Below are 21431 nucleotides of genomic sequence, written 5' to 3'. Positions count from 1 at the left end.
TTGTGAACCTCATGCCACTGTGTGACAGGATTGGTAACTCTTTCAAGAAGCATTGGCAAAGGCAGTAGCTCTGACCTTGGCAAGCGTGTCATGATTATTACATTTTTGTTTGCTGCAAACATATGCATAAATGTCATTAATATAAGATTAGGGTTGTGGCCTAGCAGCCCAGGCACACCAACTCTGCACAAGTGTACTCCTTTTCAGGTGGATGTGTAGATGTGATCAGATAATATGCAGTTACTCGGAATGCATTGCAGACAATGGATGGAATGAGGGGATCTATTGGCCCAGGCTGTGTACTGTGGTAGGCGAAAGCAAAATATGAATGACACAAATCAACGGATTAAAAGGGCTGACAGAAAACCCTTTGTGTATGTATACATTGATATATTCTATGGAAACCATGAGGCTTGAGAGGCAACTTAACCTGTCTCTAGGCCAGACTAAAAAGGTGAACATAAATAACTCTGTGCAGCAGTCCTTCCATCACTTTTTTTCTCTTATCAGACTGGGGTGAATTTAAGCTTACTTTGCACTCCCAATTTCCAGCAGCCCTGCGTTTGTCCATTTTCTTTACCACTACTGAATCACTCCTCCCTGCATTGTTGTTCACCCTCCATTTTGTGGACTGTTCATATTACCTAATTACCTTTCTTTCACATTCATTCTTTGTTTGCATAGGTACTCGTGGCTACTGTTTCGCTCCTTAGTTATTCCATCAGCTCATATCTTACTTGGCATTGAGTGCACCAAAAGGCCTTTGTAAGAATGTTCTTTAGAATGCTTTGATATGCTGTTATCATTAGTCATGGATTGGCTGGCCACTAACATCAGTTGCAGTCTTTTGAAATAGAAAAACATGTGCCATTAGTATTGTTCCTTCACTCCAGTTTGTAAAGGAGCTTATAACAAAACCTTTTTTTTTTTTTTGATGACGATTAAAAAAAATGTGTTCAATAGGCCAGCAATGTCATGGAAGATCAGGACCTTCTGGAGATTGGAATCACTGACCCTCAGCATCGACGTAAATTACTGCAGGCGGCCCGTGCTTTGCCTAAGGTGATACTTGTATTTCTTTCTTTTGCCACAAATCGAAAGTAAAATGAGGTTAGGTACATTTTACACCTTTTCAAGACCATTGACCTAGAAATAAGGCAGTACTGCCCAAATTTACAAAGAGAAATCAAAACTATGTCTTGGTTTAATAGCTGGGAATTAGCTGGGTGCAGTTACGTTTGGGGGATGGAGGTGAAGGGAGAGTTTTGAATTGGTTGGCTCAGATGTATTTGCTAGGTGATGTGTGGCTGTGTTGACTGGGGCAAAGTTTGTTGTTTCTGGAATATCAGGGTTGGTATTGATTCCACATATTTAGTGGGAAGGGATTATCTGGGACTAATTGTAGTTGGGTGGTGTGCATTGCTTGTGCAATGCTTGCACCTTAGTCATAATGGTTAAACCAAGGTTGGTATTTTGACACTGGGGAGAACTGTAATCACCTAGAGTCTGCTTTTGTTGGCAGCAGCAGGAGGGGCTCTGGCGGATTGTTTGCAATTTATCTCATTTACCAGTCCTTATATGATTTATTACTATGTGACATGGTATGATGTGGTGAGGTGGGAATTATTAGGTTTGATTAGTTAGGCCTGGTGTGTTGAATAGATAGGCCCTTCATTTAGTGCATTTGGTGAGGCTGAAGTATTAAGGAAGGGTAATTTTTGGATGGGCCAATTTGTGAGATGGACATAGATTCTGCACGGCCGGCTTTTATGCAGCCTTAGTTCATGGGTATGATGTGGCAGACTATCATTGGCAGGGTCTATTTTTGTAGGGCCAAGTGGAAAATATTGTCATTTGAGGGTACAGTGAGGCTAGATTTATTGAGGGTTTTATTTAGTGGCCTGGACTTGTGGAATGAGAATATCATCTCCCATACTTCTTTAGTGTAAGAGGTGTGCTCACTGGGTCTTGATTTGTTGTTTGCAGGGGTGATGGACATGCCTGGTTTTCATCTGGCTGCAAGAAATTACTGAGTGTTTTGAATACTGGTATTGATTGTGTCTATTGAAGTGGGAACGATTAATGAGAGTAGATCGACTGGATCCGGTTTGTTGTGGCAGGGAAAAAGAAGTCCCGCTTAATGACATTGAAGAACAAAATGGGGTAGTTGATTTTCTGTGCACAGATTGGATTTGGAAGGGTCATGTTTGGGCCATGGTTTATACGTTAGTCTTTATTGGACCATCAGTAGTTCTTGGGTATTAGACAAGCTGCTTTGGTGCATATATGATTAGACAGTGGGAAGAGATTAACATATATGCATGAAATCCAGTAGCCTTTGAGCTTTGTTAAGAGATGTGATGGTTTCTGTTCTTATTCAGGTCAGACCCTTGGGCAGTGGTGGGAATTTCCAGCCCTCTGTCTCTTCCTGGCTCGAGTCCCTTGGATTGCAGCATTATATTCACTCCTTCCTGTCCAGTGGCTATAGCTCCATAGACATGGTGAAGAATCTCTGGGAACTGGAAACTGTGAACGTGAGTGATGCCAAGTTTGGCAGAACATCTGGGTTGGTCTTACAACAGTATAATTATAACAGAGTTACTCCTGAAGACCATTATTTCTACAGGCCATATCATTCAAGGCATGTGTGGTTGTTATTGTAAGATCATCATCCATGCAGCACACTTATTTCTTTGGGTAGTGTGGGTTTTTGGGATAGAGTTGCAGCTGGGCAATTGTTCACCAAGCATTGGGTTACATGAGAAGTATGTGTTCTTATGTACAAATGAAGCACGTATATAAATTATTCATATTTAATGTAGTGGGGTACTAACCACGAGTCTACATAGTAATTAAGATTTTTTTTTTCCAGGAATTTTGTTTTGCAAGAGTTAGCATATTTCAAACAAAGCTGTTAACGCCAAAGGATAATGAGCATTTGAAGACCGTGATAAAGAAGAGTACATTCGAGTTTGTATTAAATCATTGTACATTAGTCCCGGACCCTGTTGGTATTTTATAGTATTTGTCTGAAAGCGTTAATTCTAACATTAGACTTGCAGTGCCGAAGATTGGGTTGTAATATTGGTCTTTCAGGATATAGCCACTAATTGACAGAACTTGCTCGCATAGAAAATTGATTTCTTAACTCTGCAAGTTGCTTAACAGATATGGTGTGTATTGTCTTCCTGCAGGTGTTAAAGGTAAATTTGCTTGGGCACAGAAAACGAATCATGGCATCCCTTGCAGATCGACCCCTTGAAGAGCCACCACCACAGAAGCCACCACGATTCTCTCAGCTTAAAGTAAGCATCCACCATGTAGGATAAATAGTCAAAATTAGTCCTGTTATGAGAATCATCTCTGTCAATATATTAGGGTACCAGCCTATGCACCTAGGAGGCTTCGGTCTATAAACATATGCATGGGGCCACAGATACATGACGTGCACTCCTATTTTCATGGATTCTTCCACCTGCAGATTCCTCGCCTTCTGAATATTCCAAAAAAGTTTAATCATAGCTCTTCTGTCAATTGGTGGTTGTGGCTCCATCTCAGTGGAAGTGAGATTTCACTGGAGCCACTTAACGACACATTGACAACCATTTGCTTTTTCCATGCCCTTTGATGGTGATCCAGAGCTGCTAGGTGATTTCTTCATTTTGTCTCTACTATTGCTTCTCAAAATGCATAGAACAGTGCTTGGGATGTCACCCCTAAAAGGAAAGGCTTCAATCACTGGCAGTCCTGCAATGGACAGATGTTCATAGTCGACCCCCTCGAAGTCTGTATGTGGTGCCTGGGGCTGAAGCATGACTCAAAAGTTGTGAGAGAAATGAGGCCTCATGCATGCCAATGCTGTTAAAGAGCAGAAGCCCAAACTTAATAACCCACACATGCAATAAGCATCGGGCCCGATGCCATTCGTGATGGAGGTCAGACTAGAAGTCTAATTCCTTAGATTCCTCAAACGAGAAGAGTAGGAAATGCAAGAAGAGGTTGACAGTGGACAACAGCACCCCTCAAGGTCCGGATGTAGGTCTCCCAGTGCTTCCTGACATCACCCTTCCTGAGGAGCTCTTTTTCAGTGCCACCTACTCTGGCACCTACAAGCTCCTCCTTTGATTCCAGAGTCACTGCCTGCCCTTTTGCCGTTCTTGGTGCCCAGTGCTGATTTACTTTTCCTGGTTATTGCAGCCGACCATGCACATTTTCTCCAAGCCATGATGGAATTTTTCAGGGCAGCAGCAATTCCCTCTTGTGTGCTTGCTGGACCCATGGGGCTGCTTGGGATTTAATTTGGATTCCCCCTAGCAGGTTTGTCGTCTGTGCCACTCCATCCCAGATGCCTGTCATGGTCCAAGATCCTCACCAGTGACTCTTCTGCTAGTGTTACTACAAATACAGACACCATTGTTCCAACTGGTGCTAGTGCCTCTACAGGTACAACTATAGAAAGCCCAGGCATTTCTCATGTGGTCTAGGAGAGAGGCTAGCAGAGGAGGGCAGATATAGAGAGGATTCACAACCTGGGCCTCTACAGCAAAGCAGTGAGCCGGCCATTTGCTGCAGTTTCATCTACAAATTTCCTGGCATTGCAAAGTGATAGTGAGCTGGGCACTCCCACAACCCAACTCCCACCCTCTCCAGACGTAGATGCAATGTCTTTTAAGTTAATCTCCACTGGAAGTAACTTCTTTCCATGCTGTCATAAGGAGGGCAGTGGAAGTATTGGAATTGCCCCTACCAGCAGTGAAGGCCAGGTCCAGCATACTGAATGAGGTCTTGCAGCCCACTTTGATGCTGTCTGAACTGTTGCTTCTGTTTAAGGCTTTGTTTAACTCTTTAAAATGAGCATAAAACATATGCACGCCTGCTCCAGCCATGAATTGATTCATTGCCAATTTTATAAAGGCTAGCTTAGTCGGTTCCTGCCAGCACATTCCTCACTACAATGCTCGGTGGTCCAGAACTTATTGTATCCCAAGTAGAACTCTGGTGCATTCCCTATGGCACCCCTGGACAGGGAATACAAAAACTGAAGCCAGTCAGAAAAAGGGTGTTCTTTGCTGGCGGCTTGGCATTGAGGTCTATGAACACCACATGCATGCTCTCCAGGTATTCTCATGCTTTGTGAGATATGGCACACAGGTGCAGAGTTTACTAGACCACCTGAAAGACCATTTTGCTAAGGTGCTGAGGACTAGACAGAAACGACTGAAGGCAGAGTATCCTCCTTGACGTCAAAGGGATTATGAAAAATCAAAGTGTCACGCTAAGAACAAATGTGGCCAATGAGCCTTGCCCAGTTTGAAGGAGGGTGGTAATGATGTGTTATTTTGCCAGTGGTGCATTTTGATACACATCGCACATATTATTAAAGCATGGTGTGGTAGGATACTGTTTTTACAAACAGCCCATTTTTTTCATTTAAATGGCCACTATATTTGCAAAGACATGCAGTTTTATTGATTCAACCTTATAGCACTCATGCTCTGGAAATCTGGTTTCAAGAATATTTGTCATTTGGGCATCTCAAAGTAAAGTTCCCAGATTTAAAAAAAAATTAAAATCTTTGTTCCATATACTTCGGTGTTACAGAAAAGTGCTTTCCTAACTGCTGATATATTTTGAATAGTTTCTGTAGTCCATTTACAGGTGTTTACATTTTGTGTGTTAGAAAAAACTTTACATCGTTTTGTTTTTAAAAATATAATAAAAATATATATTTTTTTTTAAAAGATCATCAGAACTCCACTTTCCCCTGTAAACCACCTCATAACAGAGCAAGCAACACTGTTGTGCCCCATATTGTGTAAGAAAGTGATGGCAACTGTAGTCATATACTTTAGGCATAGTGCAATGCATTCACACTATTATCCGTGGTGATACGTGATCTGCTGTAGTATCCTGAGTGAAGTGATGGCTGAAAAGGTGCGAGTTCTGGACTCACCTAAAAGCTATTGGAGATTGGCCCCATCAACTTCCGGCAGGTTAAAAGACACTCTGAAACATTCTGTGTCCTAGAAGGATAATGGGGGGCCAAGAAATAGCTTGTACTTTTAAAAACAAACAGTAGGAACCAGGCAAATGTTCCTAGGAAACAACCATGTGGTCGTACACCTTGAGTAGATTCATGGTTAAAAGGGCAATAGTCAGGACGACGCTATACGCCATGTTAGGCCCCCCGATGTCCCGTGTAAATTATATGACTACAGTTGCCATCACTTTCTTACACCATATGGGGCACAACACTGTCGCGTGCTCTGTTATGAGGTGTTGCTCTGTTATGAGGTGTTTAAAGGGGAAAGTGGAGTTCTTATGATCAATGGACAAGACGACGATCACTGTTTAATGTTACTGTTTTGTTTTCTATTAGGTTGGCCATTACAGCTACAGGTAATTCACCTTTCGATGTCATTTGCGGTATATCGCGGTTAGTACACCTGAATACCACACATGCAGTGTAGATAGAGAAACTCACATATTTGGTCCTGAAGAATTGCCACCTGATCATTTCGACTAACAGGCACGAAACATGTCAACCACAAGAAACTGATGGCAACACCCTGAAACATCACTTCAGGTAGTCGCCACTCCATTTTTTTTAACCAGGTTGGGAGACAGGATAATTAAAATTGTTCTGCCTGATCTTCCATTTCCTGTTTTAATCCACACGGTCTGTTGACCTTAACCTCACACACATCTACACTTTTAGCTCCTTTACACCCACAACACCAAACGGCAAGGAATAAAAGATCTCCGCCAAAGAGTCCCTCATAGGGTGCCCATCAGGTATTGCAGCGCCGACCTGACGAGGAGCATGCCCTATGATGAAGCCTGACACCCAGCGGGCTGGGTGTGTGAGGGCCCTAATTCTGAAAGGAGGAATTCCCATTGCCTCCCTTCTTAGAGCACAACCCATTGTCTTACTGTAACTTCACTTCCACCCCTCCCTGTTAGGAACTGCATACCCGTTTAGCTTTGATCTTGATTGGGCATGTATGCTGGATCTCATAAAAGCCCTTAGTCCCTCTTTTTGACTATACATCCTGTGAACATGACTCCTAATGAGTGAATTCATGACCTCACTTAATGAGGAGCATTTGTACTACTCTATTAGGGATGATTTATTTGGCCTATGCGCAAAATATTGATAGCAGTGGGTGATACAGCTGAATTTTAAAATAGGCCCATTTTGCTATTTTGTCTTTTGTTACGAAATGACAACGAACTACCCCATAAAAGATACAGTATTTAAGAAGAAAACTATTTTTGTTATTGTGTTTTTCTGGCTATGAAAAACAAAATGGCTGTTGTTAAAGTCATGAAATAGCAACAGCAATAACGTTTTTAAAGGCTATGTATTGAAGCATATTAAGAGTAAATGCTACAATCTTTCTCTGAAATCAATGTGTGTGTATGTATATTCTCTGTCATAATGAGTGGTACTCGTTCTGCAGAAATCAAATCCTATGAATAAGGTAGACTCCCCTCCTCACGTTTGTAATGCCCAAGTCTCTAGCTGTCAAAATTCCATTAATTTAATGTACTTGCTCCTTTAAATGAAACTCTGCCTTTTATTCCTCATTGAACCGGAGCAAAATAGAGGGAATCCACTAGTTAGTTGAGATCTTTTTCTAGAGCCAATGGACCACCCTTCCAAAGAGGGAATCCTTCCTATTTGTTAAAAGAACTCTCACTCACTAGAAATATGTAGTGGCATGCTTCACCAACGAGCTCTCACTCAGACACCTATGTCTGGGTGGGCTCAACCTTAAAATGAAGGCAGCGCTGATCTCTGCATCAAAAACTGGGTCTTCTTCAGGACCATCAACACCAGACCCATATAATTTGTTCTTGGGCATTTCCTCTTGTATGCTTTCCCTGTTGCATTAGCTACAGCGTGCTGGACAAACACATGGTTATGCATGCCACATTTACACACCAACAGAGTTCATTGTCCTTTTCATGTTCTAATCCTTGGGCATCCTGTGTCCCATGGGGTATTTAGAGGCAGACGTATCCTGGACTCACATATTCGTCAATAGATAGCACCCTATTCTGAGCCCATTTCATCCTTCAATTCCTTGCATATTCATCCCAACCTGATCAAAAACTGTTTTTTGTTCTGGTTTGTCATTCACGTTTTACATGTTGTTTAATATCGCAATAGCACAGTTTCTGTAACCTTGCTGTTTATGCACAATGGAAAATATACTGCAATTCCTGGATTTGTTGACTATTTTGGTATAAAGGAATTTGCTGCATCTTAAATTTGGGATGGCTATGAATTACAACAATTTGTTCACAAGCAGCACCCACAATAGTCAACATTCACAAAACATTACAATGATGAATCCAGCTAGTAGATGGCGGATTGATGCACAACATTTGAATGCAATGTAATATAGATGTCAAGTAGAGGAACATTTGCTGCAAGTAAATTGCTTCTAATACAGTTATTCAGCTGTAGGCAAATCAAATCGTGTTTACCTGAAGACTAATAAATGCTCTGTTTTGTCTGAAATATTGTCATGCATAACAAAGGTCCTGCAACATTAGGACTGGCAGACCAGTAACACAATGGTTAATAACCAGCATGCACAGCCAATTTTAGTGGTTAATATATTGTGTTTTTATTCAACAGCATTACTGTGAGAAGTTGGCCTGGTATATGCTGTTCACTAATTAAAGTGGACACCTTGCACCAGTACAATTCGACTCTTATGGTAGTAGGTTTAAGACAACCTTTAAAGAAAGCACCCAAGGCAGGTAAGTAAAGGACCCACGGGAGACGCATGCAGTGTGAGAACACAGCCGCGAATCCCTATTGACTTCAATGGAGCAAGTCGCGAATGGAAATTAAGAGTTTTAGAATACTTCGGGAGAGTCTACAAGCAAGTCACTTACAGGGTAAGTAGTTCTAGAGCCAACACCCACAGGAGCACCGTAGTGCTGGAGTTACCTCACCCAGGGAAGCCGGGTGCATAGGTGTCTTTTGGTGTCCGGTCGCGGCGTCGTTTTCAATGGGAGCCAAAGAAGACTTGCTGCTTGTGAAGACAGGATAAGTGTCCGGTGGAATCCAAGGCTGGATTCAGAAGAAGGAAGACCTGAAAGCAGAGGGGACAGTGTTCAAAGTCACTTGGCAGTGACCCGGGTCAAGGAAGATGGATGCACACAGTCGTCGGGTGATTTCAGGTGATCCACGGGTGTCTTGACTCTTCAGCCACGAGGTCCAGGAGGCGTCGACGATGACCAGGAGCTGGATTCAGCGTGTCCCACGAAGTCTGCAGCTTACTGCGGTGTCGGTGACCAGATTGGAGCCAACAAGCCTTGGTAACAGCAAGTCTCGTGGAAAGGATAAAAAGTCAGCGGTGCAGACCAGCAAGGTCTGAGGGACTCACCCAGCAAGGGTAAGTCAGGGCAGGCCTGGAGCAACCAGGGGAGCCCTTTGGAACTGTAGAAAAGTCTTCTTGGGACCCACAAGCCAACCGGCAAGGGATCGCAAAGACGCCTCGGGGGGGATCCACTCAACAGGGGCCCACGGTCACTCGGGACGGGGTAGGCCTCTGATCTTTGGAGGGATTCCTGCTGGAGGCTTGGACCACACGTGGCCCAAAGCACAGGTTCGTAGAACGTCGTGAAGGGGTTGCAGTTGAAAATAGTGCACGGTACCCAGGTATTGCGGTTCCTCGTCACTCGTGGGGTCCACTTGCCTCAGCGTCGCTGGGGACTCACGATGGCCTTGGAGAAGTCAGGAAATCCTCTTTCTGGGCTGCAGGGACTTCGGACTTCGGTGGGAGCGGGAAAGTTTGCGACAGTTGATTGCAAGATTTGGTGCCTGCCAAGCAGGGGAGTCACTCCTTGACTCCAAGGGAGATTCTTCCGTCTTCCAGAGGTAATGGAACGTCGAAGGTCCAGGATTCTTCTTCAGAGCGTCGTCCAGGGATATCTAGTTTGCAATGGCAAGAGTTCCCTAACTTATACTGAAAGGAAGGGAGGGACTAGCTCTATGACCCCACCTATGGGAGGGTCAGGGGGAGTGGGTGGCTACACCCACTTCCCTTAGTCCAGTTTCGCGCCAGAGCAGGGGCAGGTAGCCCCTGAGCTGGTTTGAACTGGTGTATGCACAGAGGAGCCTACTGCTTCCCCAGTGCAGGACTTTCATGCACTCTAGGAGAGCACCCACCCAGCCCCAATACACTAAACCCTGTCTGGAAGGTGGTCACACCTCCCTGTGACAGGATACCTATTGTTGGGCCTCCTCCACTGCAAGTTTCGGTCATCAGCAGGAGGGCAGCCCAGTGTCTGTGACTGGTGGCATCCATTTTGTGATGCCAGGGCTCTTCAGGATTCTACTGTGTTTCCACAGTAGGTACAGGTCTATCCCTCTAGAAGGGTTGGATCATACTCTCACACCAGTTACTGGTGTGGGGGTATGATTCCAAAGCGTTTGACACCAAACACAACATGGTTCGAGGCATGTGGGCTGCTGAATTCATATCTGTGCATAGATCGCCGCCTAGTGTTGGGTCCGGATGATTGCACATTGTTGTCCTGAAAGAGTCTTCGAAGTATCACGAGATAGGTGACTCCTCCCCTGGACTACAGTGCGCATGGACATCCTCTCCATCCTTAGATTGTTTTTTTCCGCCATTGGGTTCGGATGTGCTTATCTTAGCTCAAGTTAGGAAAATTCAGTTTAAGGCCAAAAGGCCTTTAGTTCTTGTCGGTACTGTTCCCGTTCGGTATCGACTGGTTTCTTTAGTGCTTTAGCACCTTCTTCAAGCTTTTCGGATCCGCTTGGTCCGAACATCGAACTTCGATCGACGATGGAATCGAGGACTCCCTTCAAAAGGTGTCCTTTATGCCACGCGAAATACCCACACATCGACGTCCACCCGGTATGCAACAAATGTCTCTCACCGGATCACGATGAGTCGAAATGTATGGCCTGTGCCCGATTCCGCTCGAAGAAGACTCTCCGGAATCGACGGGCAGCGAGATTGGAGGCGCAGCAATCGGCGCCTTCCCCAGCCAACATCTTTAGCACCGAAGACGAGGACGTCGAGAGCGTGGAAGACGTAGACTCCAGCCCCGCTTCCGAACACGACTCCCGATCGGAAGACGACGATGAGGTGATCTTTCAGGGAGAAGAAGTCGTCGAAGAGGTAGGAGACGACGATGAGGCCCTTGGGGCCGAGGAAGATAGCTCCAGCGAAGAGCTAGGCCAACCCGTCTATACGGAGGCCGAAAAAATAAGTCGTCATAAGGCTCAGGTCGAGGGATCGCCTTCGGGCCTTACCCAAGATCAATCTCACGGTTCTTCGGCCCCACCTCCAGGCCCGGCCTCGAACATTTCGCAAGAGCCATTATTATCGAAGACGACTGGATTCCCTTCAGCGAAACCGAAACCATCCATCGCACCAGTTCCATCGAAACCGAAAGTGAAACTGGTTGTGATCGGCTCGAAGGCCTCGAAGCCCTCCACTCCTTAGACGCCGGCAAAGGTCATCGGCTCCGACCGCGCAAAAAGGGATTTCGTTGCCGAGCTCACCGCAGCGGATACGGGTGCGGAGCCGAAGAAGAAGGCCCTCGGTCCCCACAAGGCGCCTCGGCCTCTGGCACCGAAGACTACGGCCCAAACCACCAAAGTCAAGGTGGTCACCCCGTCTGCATCGACGTCTAAGACGGCGGCGCCTGCCAAGTCATCGACTCCGACGAGCGTCGATACCTCCCTTCGGATCGATGACCCCATGACTGCAAAGAAGTCGGATGCCGCTTCAACGCCTACCTCCAAGGTGACGATCGGGTCCAAGGAGCCATCTGCGTTCACCGTGCAACAGGTCTCGGCATCGTTGCCACGCATCAGAGAACGGGCAGCCCTCCACTCTACGTCTGGTCCCGACACGCACAAGGCTTCGAAAGCACACTCTGCGCCGGCCAACATCACGTTTGGGTTGCCGCCGCCCACGGCGCCGAAACTGTTCGAGATTCGGACACGTGTCCGCCAAACACAGTCCCCATCCACTGGGCAAACAGATTTCGAGCCTTCACAGCCACAATTTATCGACGCCAACACTAGTAGGTTGATGCTCCGCAAGCGGAAAATCACGCCAGAGAGAGGATTGGACTCCTACAAAATTCCTCTCAAACACAAATTGCCGGCAGGATCAGAGCCAGTGCTTCATGAACATTTTCAACCCTTCCATCAGGATCCACCGTCCTTTTCTCCTACGCCTTCAGAGGCAGACGCAGGAGAGGACTATGTAGGGGATGATACCACCTACCCTGGGGATATCGATCCTGATGATCACTTGCAAGACCCAGATCAGGCATGGGATGACCCCACCGACCAGGGTACCGCACCAGATACCCATGACACGCAGCTTTATAACATAAAGAAATCTCCCACAGAGGACACTGCTGCCTTTAATGCCCTCATAGAACGGGCTGCTGTCAATCATGGAGTAGAACTCCATTCTGACACTGTCGAAGACGACTTCTTGGTGGACACTTTGGCCTCTTCCGAAAAAACTGTCAAGACTCTGCCCATGTTAAAAGGAGTTCTAAAACCTGCAAAAGACATTTTTAAAGAAACAACCAGGGCACGGGTGCTAAACCCCAGGATTGAAAAAAAATACAAGCCTGCACCCGGAGACCCTATGTACATTAAGGGTCAGTTACCTTTAGACTCCATGGTTGTTGCTAATGCTCGCAAAAGAGCCCACTCACAAACAACGGGTGATGCTCCTCCCCCAGACAAGGAGTCCAAAGTGCTGGAGACATCAGGCAAACGGATTGCAGCGCAAGCAGCAAACATCTGGCGCATTGCCAACACACAGGCACTCCTGGCCCGTTATGATAGGTCCCACTACGACACACTAGAGTCACTACTACAACATTTGCCATATGACTATAAAGAGGCAGCGGAGCTCCTTATAAGAGAGGGGCAACTCCTTACCAATGCATCCATCAAGTGCGCACTGGATGCAGCCGACACAGCGGTGAGGGCAATCAACACAGGCGTCATGTTGAGGAGACACGCGTGGTTGAGAATCTCAGGCTTCAAGCCTGAGATTCAGAACAATATCTTAAATCAACCGGTCAACCCAGACTATTTATTTGGCCCTGAAGTTGACACTACCCTCGAGGAAAATTAAAAAAGACACTGACAATGCGAAATCAATGGGGGCTCTGCAGACGCAGCAGTTTCGTAGTGGCTCCTTTCGTCGCCCCGGGAATAGAGGAGCAGCTAGAGGTCAGGGGTCACAGCAGCAGTACACTACAGGGGGCACACAAAGTACCTATGATAAAACCACCAGAGGTGGATATCGTGGCTCCAGCACCAAGGGCAGAGGACGTGGTTACGGCAACACCCGGTCCTCCCCCAAAAACAAACAGTGACGCCCTCTCCCTGCCCCCTGACCACATAACACCTGTCGGGGGGAGATTCCAACAGTTCCTGTCAGCATGGTAAACCATCACCACAGACAGGTGGGTCAGGGACATTATCCAGCACGGTTACTGTCTCGAATTAACGTCCACTCCACCCAACATACCGCCAAAGCACCGTCCTATGTCCGTAGAGCACTTGGCATTATTGCAGCAGGAAGTGCTAAGTATGCTGCAAAAAGGTGCAATAGAGGTCGTGCCCGTCAACCAACAGGGGACAGGGGTGTACTCTCTGTACTTCTTAATCCCAAAAAAGGACGGGTCGCTCAGACCTATACTAGACCTGAGACCCCTCAACCACTACATTCTCTCAGAGCATTTCCATATGCTCACCCTACAGCAGTTTCTCCCGCTACTCAGTCAGGGAGACTTCCTAGCCACACTGGACCTAAAAGATGCGTATTTCCACATACCCATACACCCATCACACAGGAAATATCTCAGGTTCACTATTCAGGGGCATCACTATCAGTTCAAAGTTCTCCCCTTCGGAGTAACAACAGCACCCAGGGTCTTTACCAAGTGCCTAGCAACAGTGGCTGCACATCTACGGAGACAACACATTCACGTCTTCCCTTACCTGGACGACTGGCTTGTTCAGGCAAAGTCAGCCCAGCAATGTACCAGCCACATGTCCCTCACCATTCACCTTCTTCACAGTCTGGGATTCTCACTAAATTACCCAAAATCACATCTCCAACCCGCACACGTACGACAGTACCTGGGCGCGACCATAAACACTCTGGCAGCCACAGCTCAGCCAAATTTAGTGAGGATCGACAGCATGCAACTGCTGATCTCCAAGTTCAAACCTCAACACTCCCTTCCTGCGCGAGTGTTCATGCAGTTGATAGGCATGATGGCCTCCTGCATTTTCATAGTCCCGCACGCGAGACTACATATGCGCCTGCTTCAGGAGTGCTTAGCACGTCAATGGAATCAGGCTCACGGACAATTAAAAGACCTAGTGTTGGTGAGCGGTCGGGCATACAACTCTCTGCATTGGTGGAATCCACAAAACCTTTGCAAGGGCCGACCGTTCCAAGAGCCTGTTCCACAAATAATACTGACGGCGGACGCCTCTCTCCAGGGTCGGGGAGCTCATGTACTCACTTACACAGTGCAGGGACTATGGACGACGCAACAAAAGAAGATGCACATCAACGTTCTGGAACTGATGGCAATCTTCCTAGCCATGAAGGCATTCAAAGTACACTTGTGCAACAAAGTCGTGTTGATCCGGACGGACAACATGACTGCCATGTACTACATACAGAAGCAGGGAGGAACACACTCTCCACAGTTGTCTCATCTGGCTCAGAGCATGTGGAAGTGGGCCATTCAGAGGAACATATTCCTCATGGCGGAACACCTCCCAGGCAAGGACAACCAGATGGCGGATCTGCTCAGCAGACACAGCCACCAGATGCACGAGTGGGAGCTACATCCGTCAGTTCTCCAACCGTACTTCCAACAGTGGGGTCAGCCAGAGATAGACCTATTCGCCACAAACGAAAACGCAAAATGCCAAAGCTTTGCCGCCAGGTTCCCACATCCGCAGTCTCAGGGCAATGCGATATGGATGAACTGGTCCGGCAGATTTGCGTACGCTTTTCCCCCAGCGCCATTGATACCGCTAGTGGCACGCAAACTGCGACAGCACTCACTAACGCTCATCCTAGTTGCTCCCACATGGGCGCGCCAACCATGGTACACCACCTTTCTAGAACTTTCCGTGGTGCCGCATCAAAAGCTGCGGATCAAACCCGCACTTTTAACACAGAACCATGGCGAAATTCAGCACCCAGATCCGCAACAGCTGAACCTGGCAATCTGGCTCCTGAGGTCTTAGAGTTTGGCTACCTAAACCTGCCTCCAGAATGTATGAATATCATCAAGGAGGCCAGGAGACCCACGACCAGAGCTTGCTATGCGGCTAAATGGAAGAGGTTTGTCATTTACTGCAGCAACAATGACATTAACCCGCTGGACGCATCCATTCAAAACATCATCTGTTACCTCTTACACCTATACCGATGCAATCTTGCATACAACACAATACGTATCCATTTAACCGCGATAGCAGCCTATCTCCAAAACAGGCAGCACCTCTCTTTATTCAGAGTGCCTGCCATCAAAGCCTTCTTGGAGGGACTCAAACGAATAATTCCCCCAAGACACCCACCGGCACCGGTGTGGAACCTCAATTTGGTCCTCACCAGATTAATGGGTCCACCCTTTGAACCTCTCCATTCATGTGAGATTCAATTCCTCACCTGGAAAGTAGCTTTCCTAGTGGCAATCACTTCGTTAAGAAGAGTTAGTGAACTCCAGGCACTAACCATTCAAGAGCCATTCATACAGGTTCACGCAAACAGGGTTGTACTACGTACCAACCCCAAATTCATGCCCAAAGTGATATCGCAGTTCCACATGAATCAAACTATTGAACTGCCTGTTTTCTTTCAAAATCCACAGAATGTCGCAGAGAGAATGCTCCATACACTAGATGTAAAGAGGGCCCTCATGTACTATATAGACAGAACTAAGGACTTTAGGAAAACAAAACCACTTTTCGTTGCCTTTTCTCCCCAACACAAGGGCAACGCCATTTCCAAAGCAGGGATAGCCAGATGGATCGTTAAATGTATTCAAATTTTCTATCAAAAAGCTAAACGCACATTAACGATTCCCCCACGAGCCCACTCAACACGAAAGTTAGGAGCGTCCATGGCTTTCCTAGGAAACATTCCATTACAGGAAATATGTAGAGCAGCCACATGGTCCACTATACATACATTTACCAAACACTACTGGGTAGATGTACACTCAAAACAGCAGGCAGCTGTAGGACAGGCTGTTCTCAAAACTCTTTTTCAGACTGCTGCAGCTGGCACGGGTAGCCACCGCTAATGGAGGTACTGCTATGTATTCTGTGCACAGATATGAATTCAGCAGCCCACATGCCTCGAACTGAATATGCTACTTACCAGTATGCATCTGTTCTTGGCATGTAGGGCTGCTGACATTCATATCGCCCACCCTCCTCCCCGGCGCCTGTAGCGGCTGCAGCACTCAGAATTACTGTATAGCATGGTCATCACTTACTGTATCTACTCCATCACTGCCACAATGGCGAAAAACAATCTAAGGATGGAGAGGATGCCCATGCGCACTGTAGTCCAGGGGAGGAGTCACCTATCTCGTGATACTTCGAAGACTCTTCCAGGACAACAATGTGCAATCATCCGGACCCAACACTAGGCGGCGATCTATGCACAGATATGAATGTCAGCACATGCCAAGAACAGATGCATACTGCTAAGTAGCATATTCATTTTGATGCAGCCATCTCAAAGTTAGCATTTACCGCGAGGTTATAATGCACTTAAGAGTATATGGTTTTACCGCATTCACAAACCGCCCCAGAGAATAGACTCTGAGAGCTGCAGAGGGGCCCTGCTCAGGCAACCAAGCACCCTGCCCTCAGGATTGATAGGGCCTGCCTTAGGGGTGACTGATAGGTTTAAATGTGTGTGCAGGGAGAGATATAGTGAACCTATATCTCAGTGAGGAGTGCTAGCACCACCTCACCCAGGCTGCAGTAGCAGGCCTGTGGTGTCAGATTTAGTCTGCTTCCCAGGGGTGGCATAATACATGGTTCAGCCCCTGGTAGGCATGTGAAGTACCTATGCCCTTGGCACCTAAGGTACCATATATTGGGGGCTCATAAGGTACCACAGTATCCAATCACTAGTGCACTTAATATGCACTCCAAGTTGTTTAGAGAGAACAGAGAGGCTGGGGCCCTGATTAGCAGGGTCCCAGCCAGACTATAGCCAGAATCCAGTGTAAACATCAGAAAAAAAGTGGGGGCAAAATAAGAGGCAGATCCTACTCTCCTACAATTACCCTTGCTTCTTTGTAATTGTTGACCTCCACTGATTGTATTGGTGTATGAGGAAAGAAATATTAAATAAAGCTAGAAAAATGTACCAATCATTGAATAACTTTTAGCTGTGAAATAGTGTAAACATTTAAATGATTTAATACAGGCATGTTTGAGTGGATAGCTCTCCACTTTGATTGTAAAATACAGGTGTTAACCTTTTGTAAATTAAAATAGGAATTTTCTATTAGTAATAAAGTGAGTTGGATTATGGCTCATACAACAGTGGACAGTAATGGAGAGAAATTCTGGTGACTAAATCTTGATGCTGTTTGATATCTGGTTGTTTTTGTTACCATCTATATATTTTCACTTTCCCGTAAAGAAACTGGAAAATCGCCCTTCCAACTGTCTTGAGAACTCTAGCATTTCTGCCACTCTTGAAATCTTATTCCTTTTTGCACCCCATTCCCTTTCTCTCTCCTCCGATTTCTGCCTTATTCCATTTTAGTAATAAGGTTGCTTTAAAGAAATTTTCCGTTCCATGAAAGGTTGTCTATTCCTTTCTAACTGGCTCTCCTTTTTGTCCATGTTTATTCCTTTCGAGTAGGATCTCCAGTCCCAGGTGTCCCACCCCATGAGCCTGTACGAGTCGTGCACATGGAAGTCCACCGAGCATTTACTCCCACCAGGGGATGCTGGGCGTAGGCGGCAGGATGGCTCCCATGACTTGGCATCACACCATAGACTTGACAGAGCTGCATCGCAGGTCAGATCCATTTTGGGCATTTCTTTTTTCTTTTCCTAGGGTTGAGCATCCCTGATTATAAGCTTATTTATATGTAGAACTGTCAAATTGCTAAGAGAGTGGAGCTATCTAGATTTCTACGAAATGTTCCAACAGGTTTCTAGATTTCTTCTACTCAATTTACTGCATCCAACAGAATATTCCAGATTAAGGCAGGGCTCACAGTATTATCAAATGGCAAAGCTTGCAATGCATCTATTTAGCTTGAGTTAGTTGAAGTTTCCATATTTTTGTCTTTACAAGTGATAGTCTTCTTGTAGCAATAGTTGTTTCTTATACTAGTCACTGATCAATTTCTTTCTGCTGTTAGGACTTGACCTTGTTGGTTGGCATTTAGTTTTTAAGGCCTATGCCAGAGAAGAAGGAATTGAATTTTCTTTCTTCCTCAGAAGTCATTATAACAGTATTAGTGAGATTACTTCTTCTTTCAACCTGGTTCATAGTAGAATTGTACATTCCTGGGATAAACCTGAGAACATTTAAACCATAGGAATTCTGACAATCACACACAAGATTCCCAATGCTACTTATAATTATCAGTGTCTTGTAATTAGTTATTCCTTTGTTTTAATTGCTTTGTCTTCCATATTTGACCCTCAGTGGCACAGTTTTTTAAAAATAAAATATATTGGTTCCATGTATACTACCTGCTGCCTCTGTGGGTTGTAGGATAGGAGAATGGAAAAGTTGCCCTGTGCCTGCTTGCATTTTGACCAATATTATGAAGGCTTTAGAAAGACAACAGTTATTGATCGCAAAATATTACAGAGGAAATTTGTACAAATCTCTATCACTGTGAGCTCTCCTGGTTGGTTGTGGTGGGCAGGTACAGCAAGGGAGTTTGGGAGAAGGAAAAAGTAGCAGGAAAAGTGATGAGTAAAGAATTAGAGTTTGAGACTCGGTTAGGATCGAGATCAGGGTGTGCCATTGATAGCAAGCTGGGGCTGAAAATTAAACCTGTGCCATTGCTTGCAATTGCTCATAAATGCAGATGGGCCATAGTTTGAGCTCTTTGCAGGTGATCTAATTCTTAGCAAACTGACTGTTAACGAACAGTCCATATTCTTCACAAAAAGAATATTGCAGTATATTTTTTAGCCACAGACTCTACACAAAACTTACTTCCTAATTCTTCTCCTTCAGAGGGTCAAATCTACAGATCCAGATTTTTGTTTGTACTTATTCTTTCAACATGGTTTTCAACAGTAACAATTACAGTCTAGTAAATCTATAAAGCGAAGGTCCTCTATGTGCAGTACACTTACAGATGTAAGTGAGTGAATGTAGCCCGTTTACTATAAAGCTCATGTCACACTGTGGTGAGATAAGCAGGAGTCCTTGGTTGGCTGAGTTTACCAGTGAATGCAAGTTTGTACTACCTCATCTGTTTCTGTTTTACAGGAGGATCATTGCGAGTCCAAATTCACTTTGAGGCCCCCAAGCCTCGCTACTCCCTATGCACCACTACAAAACTGGCAGCACCAGCCTGAGAAACTTATTTTAGACTTGTGTGGCTATGAGGCAAATGTAAGTGGGCAGGAATAAACGTGTCTCGTGTAAATGTCCTGTTGTATATTGCGGCTTAGCCACACTATAGAGGATAGTTCATGCAGGATTTAATTTCTTATCAGAAGCGTGATTTTGCCCTAGATTTACATATTAAACAAACCAAACATATTGATTTTGAGTCCTCATAAAAGTTTTGTGTATTTCGTTTGCAAAATAAGACAGTGCTCTTGTTCTTTTTTTAAACCTATCCAAGATCTGAAGGAATTGAATACTAAAGAGGCTAAACTAAAATCTTCATTTCAGGAGATCTGTTAAAAGAGCAAGAGAGTTTTCCAATAACTCACCTCACAATTTATGTCAAATTAAATGTTCTGCTCAGTCACTTTATTACTGTGCTGTTTTTGAGTATACTTTTGGACTATGTAAGAGATCCTTAGCAGTACCTCATGCTTCCATATTGGCATGAAACTCAATTGTTAAATTTGCAACAGCATTTCCATGGTTTATTAAGCTCTTTTGTTCTTGTCTTAAAATACTGCCTAATCTGTGCATTGATATAAATGGTATAGCAGGCATTGACCTACAGTTTGATCCAGTGGTAATATTGCTCAGCCACTTGGGGGAGGATAGGGAATATACTCCATGCATTTACGTATGGGAAAATGAATCACTCATTTCCTGCTGGCTGGTAGAATGGCTTTAGCCTTCTGTTGGAAGCAAAGTACTCCACTCCCCCATTGGAGTCCCCATTGGAATCCCCATTTAATTCAGGTGTAATGGATTAAAGTGCAATTCCGATAAGTCGGAGCTGCTCTTTTTTGGTTGCACCTGTGAACCAGATTGGAAAGCTTGGTGGCCACAAGATCTGTTTCCACCTGACAATGTGTCTCTTAAGGCTAAAAATTTGGGAGTTATTGTGGACAGTGAATTGTCCTTTGGGCCACATGTTTTGTGCCTCTCAGGTAAATGCTTTGGCATTTTACGGATGCTGAGGAAGTTTCTTCCTCTAGTATCTTTCCAGCATAGGAAGATTATTGTTCAGGCCTTGATCGGATCTCGACTGGACTACGCAAACGCCCTTCTCTTGGGTCTACCAAAATATCTTTTGACCCGTTTGCAAGTGGTACAGAACTAGGCTGCCCGTGCTATTTACGGGCTCCCGAGAAGAGCAGGTGCCACGGCTTTACTGAATTCTTTACACTGGCTACCGATCGCTAAAAGAATTCTTTTTAAGTGCCTGACTTTTGCCTTCAAAGCTTTACAAGGATCTGGCCCTAAGTACTTAAGGAAACGTCTCTCCCGATATGTACCTAGCAGGTCTTTGAGATCATCTTTTCTATCCAAAATGACAGTCCCGGTTATCAGGCGTGCAAGGATGGGAGGTCGATCGTTCCGCTACCTTGCCCCGAAGGAGTGGAATGAACTACCACTTTCTCTTAGACAGACTCCCAGTCTCCTTGCTTTTAGAAAAGAGCTTAAAACGTGGCTTTTTAGTAAATACATTTTTTTATTAACTAAACTTGATCCTTCTCTTCTGTCTGCTTTTTTAGTTATGTGTCGTTTTGTCTGCCGATATTCTTCATCAAAGCGCCGGGATGCTCCTTGGATATGCCGAGCGCTATAGAAGAAATAAATTAACATAACATAACATAACATAACATTGGCACATGCTGAGAAACGATTCAGCATATTAAGTCAGTGGAAAAACAATTGACAGTAATACTGGCTGACAAAATGCTTATATTTGAAAGAACTTGTAAACCATTT

The 21431-nt window shown here is 45.2% G+C and overlaps 1 protein-coding gene across 19 annotated transcripts in view; it reads left to right on the top strand.

Annotated features, from left to right (window-relative positions):
- Positions 1-21431, top strand: part of ANKS1A (ankyrin repeat and sterile alpha motif domain containing 1A) — a 1389901-nt gene that overhangs the window by 1194088 nt on the left and 174382 nt on the right. For 16 of the 19 annotated variants that reach the window (XR_014978931.1, XR_014978928.1, XR_014978939.1 and 13 more), the window contains 5 exons: positions 964-1062; positions 2382-2534; positions 3195-3305; positions 17958-18116; positions 19557-19682. Coding sequence is in view for 16 of the 19 variants with exons in the window: in XM_085645421.1 (XP_085501547.1) it covers positions 964-1062; positions 2382-2534; positions 3195-3305; positions 17958-18116; positions 19557-19682 (648 nt within the window). In the remaining 3 variants the exon portion in view is untranslated. The remainder of the gene's footprint in view (positions 1-963; positions 1063-2381; positions 2535-3194; positions 3306-17957; positions 18117-19556; positions 19683-21431) is intronic. The other 3 variants (XM_085645485.1, XM_085645452.1, XM_085645474.1) reach the window with 1 other exon arrangement.

The sequence above is a fragment of the Triturus cristatus genome, chromosome 1_1 (assembly GCF_964204655.1).
Source record: "Triturus cristatus chromosome 1_1, aTriCri1.1, whole genome shotgun sequence".
Lineage (NCBI taxonomy): Eukaryota > Metazoa > Chordata > Amphibia > Caudata > Salamandridae > Triturus > Triturus cristatus.
Note: the sequence above shows the minus strand (reverse complement) of the source record. Positions and strands in the feature narration are given on the sequence as shown.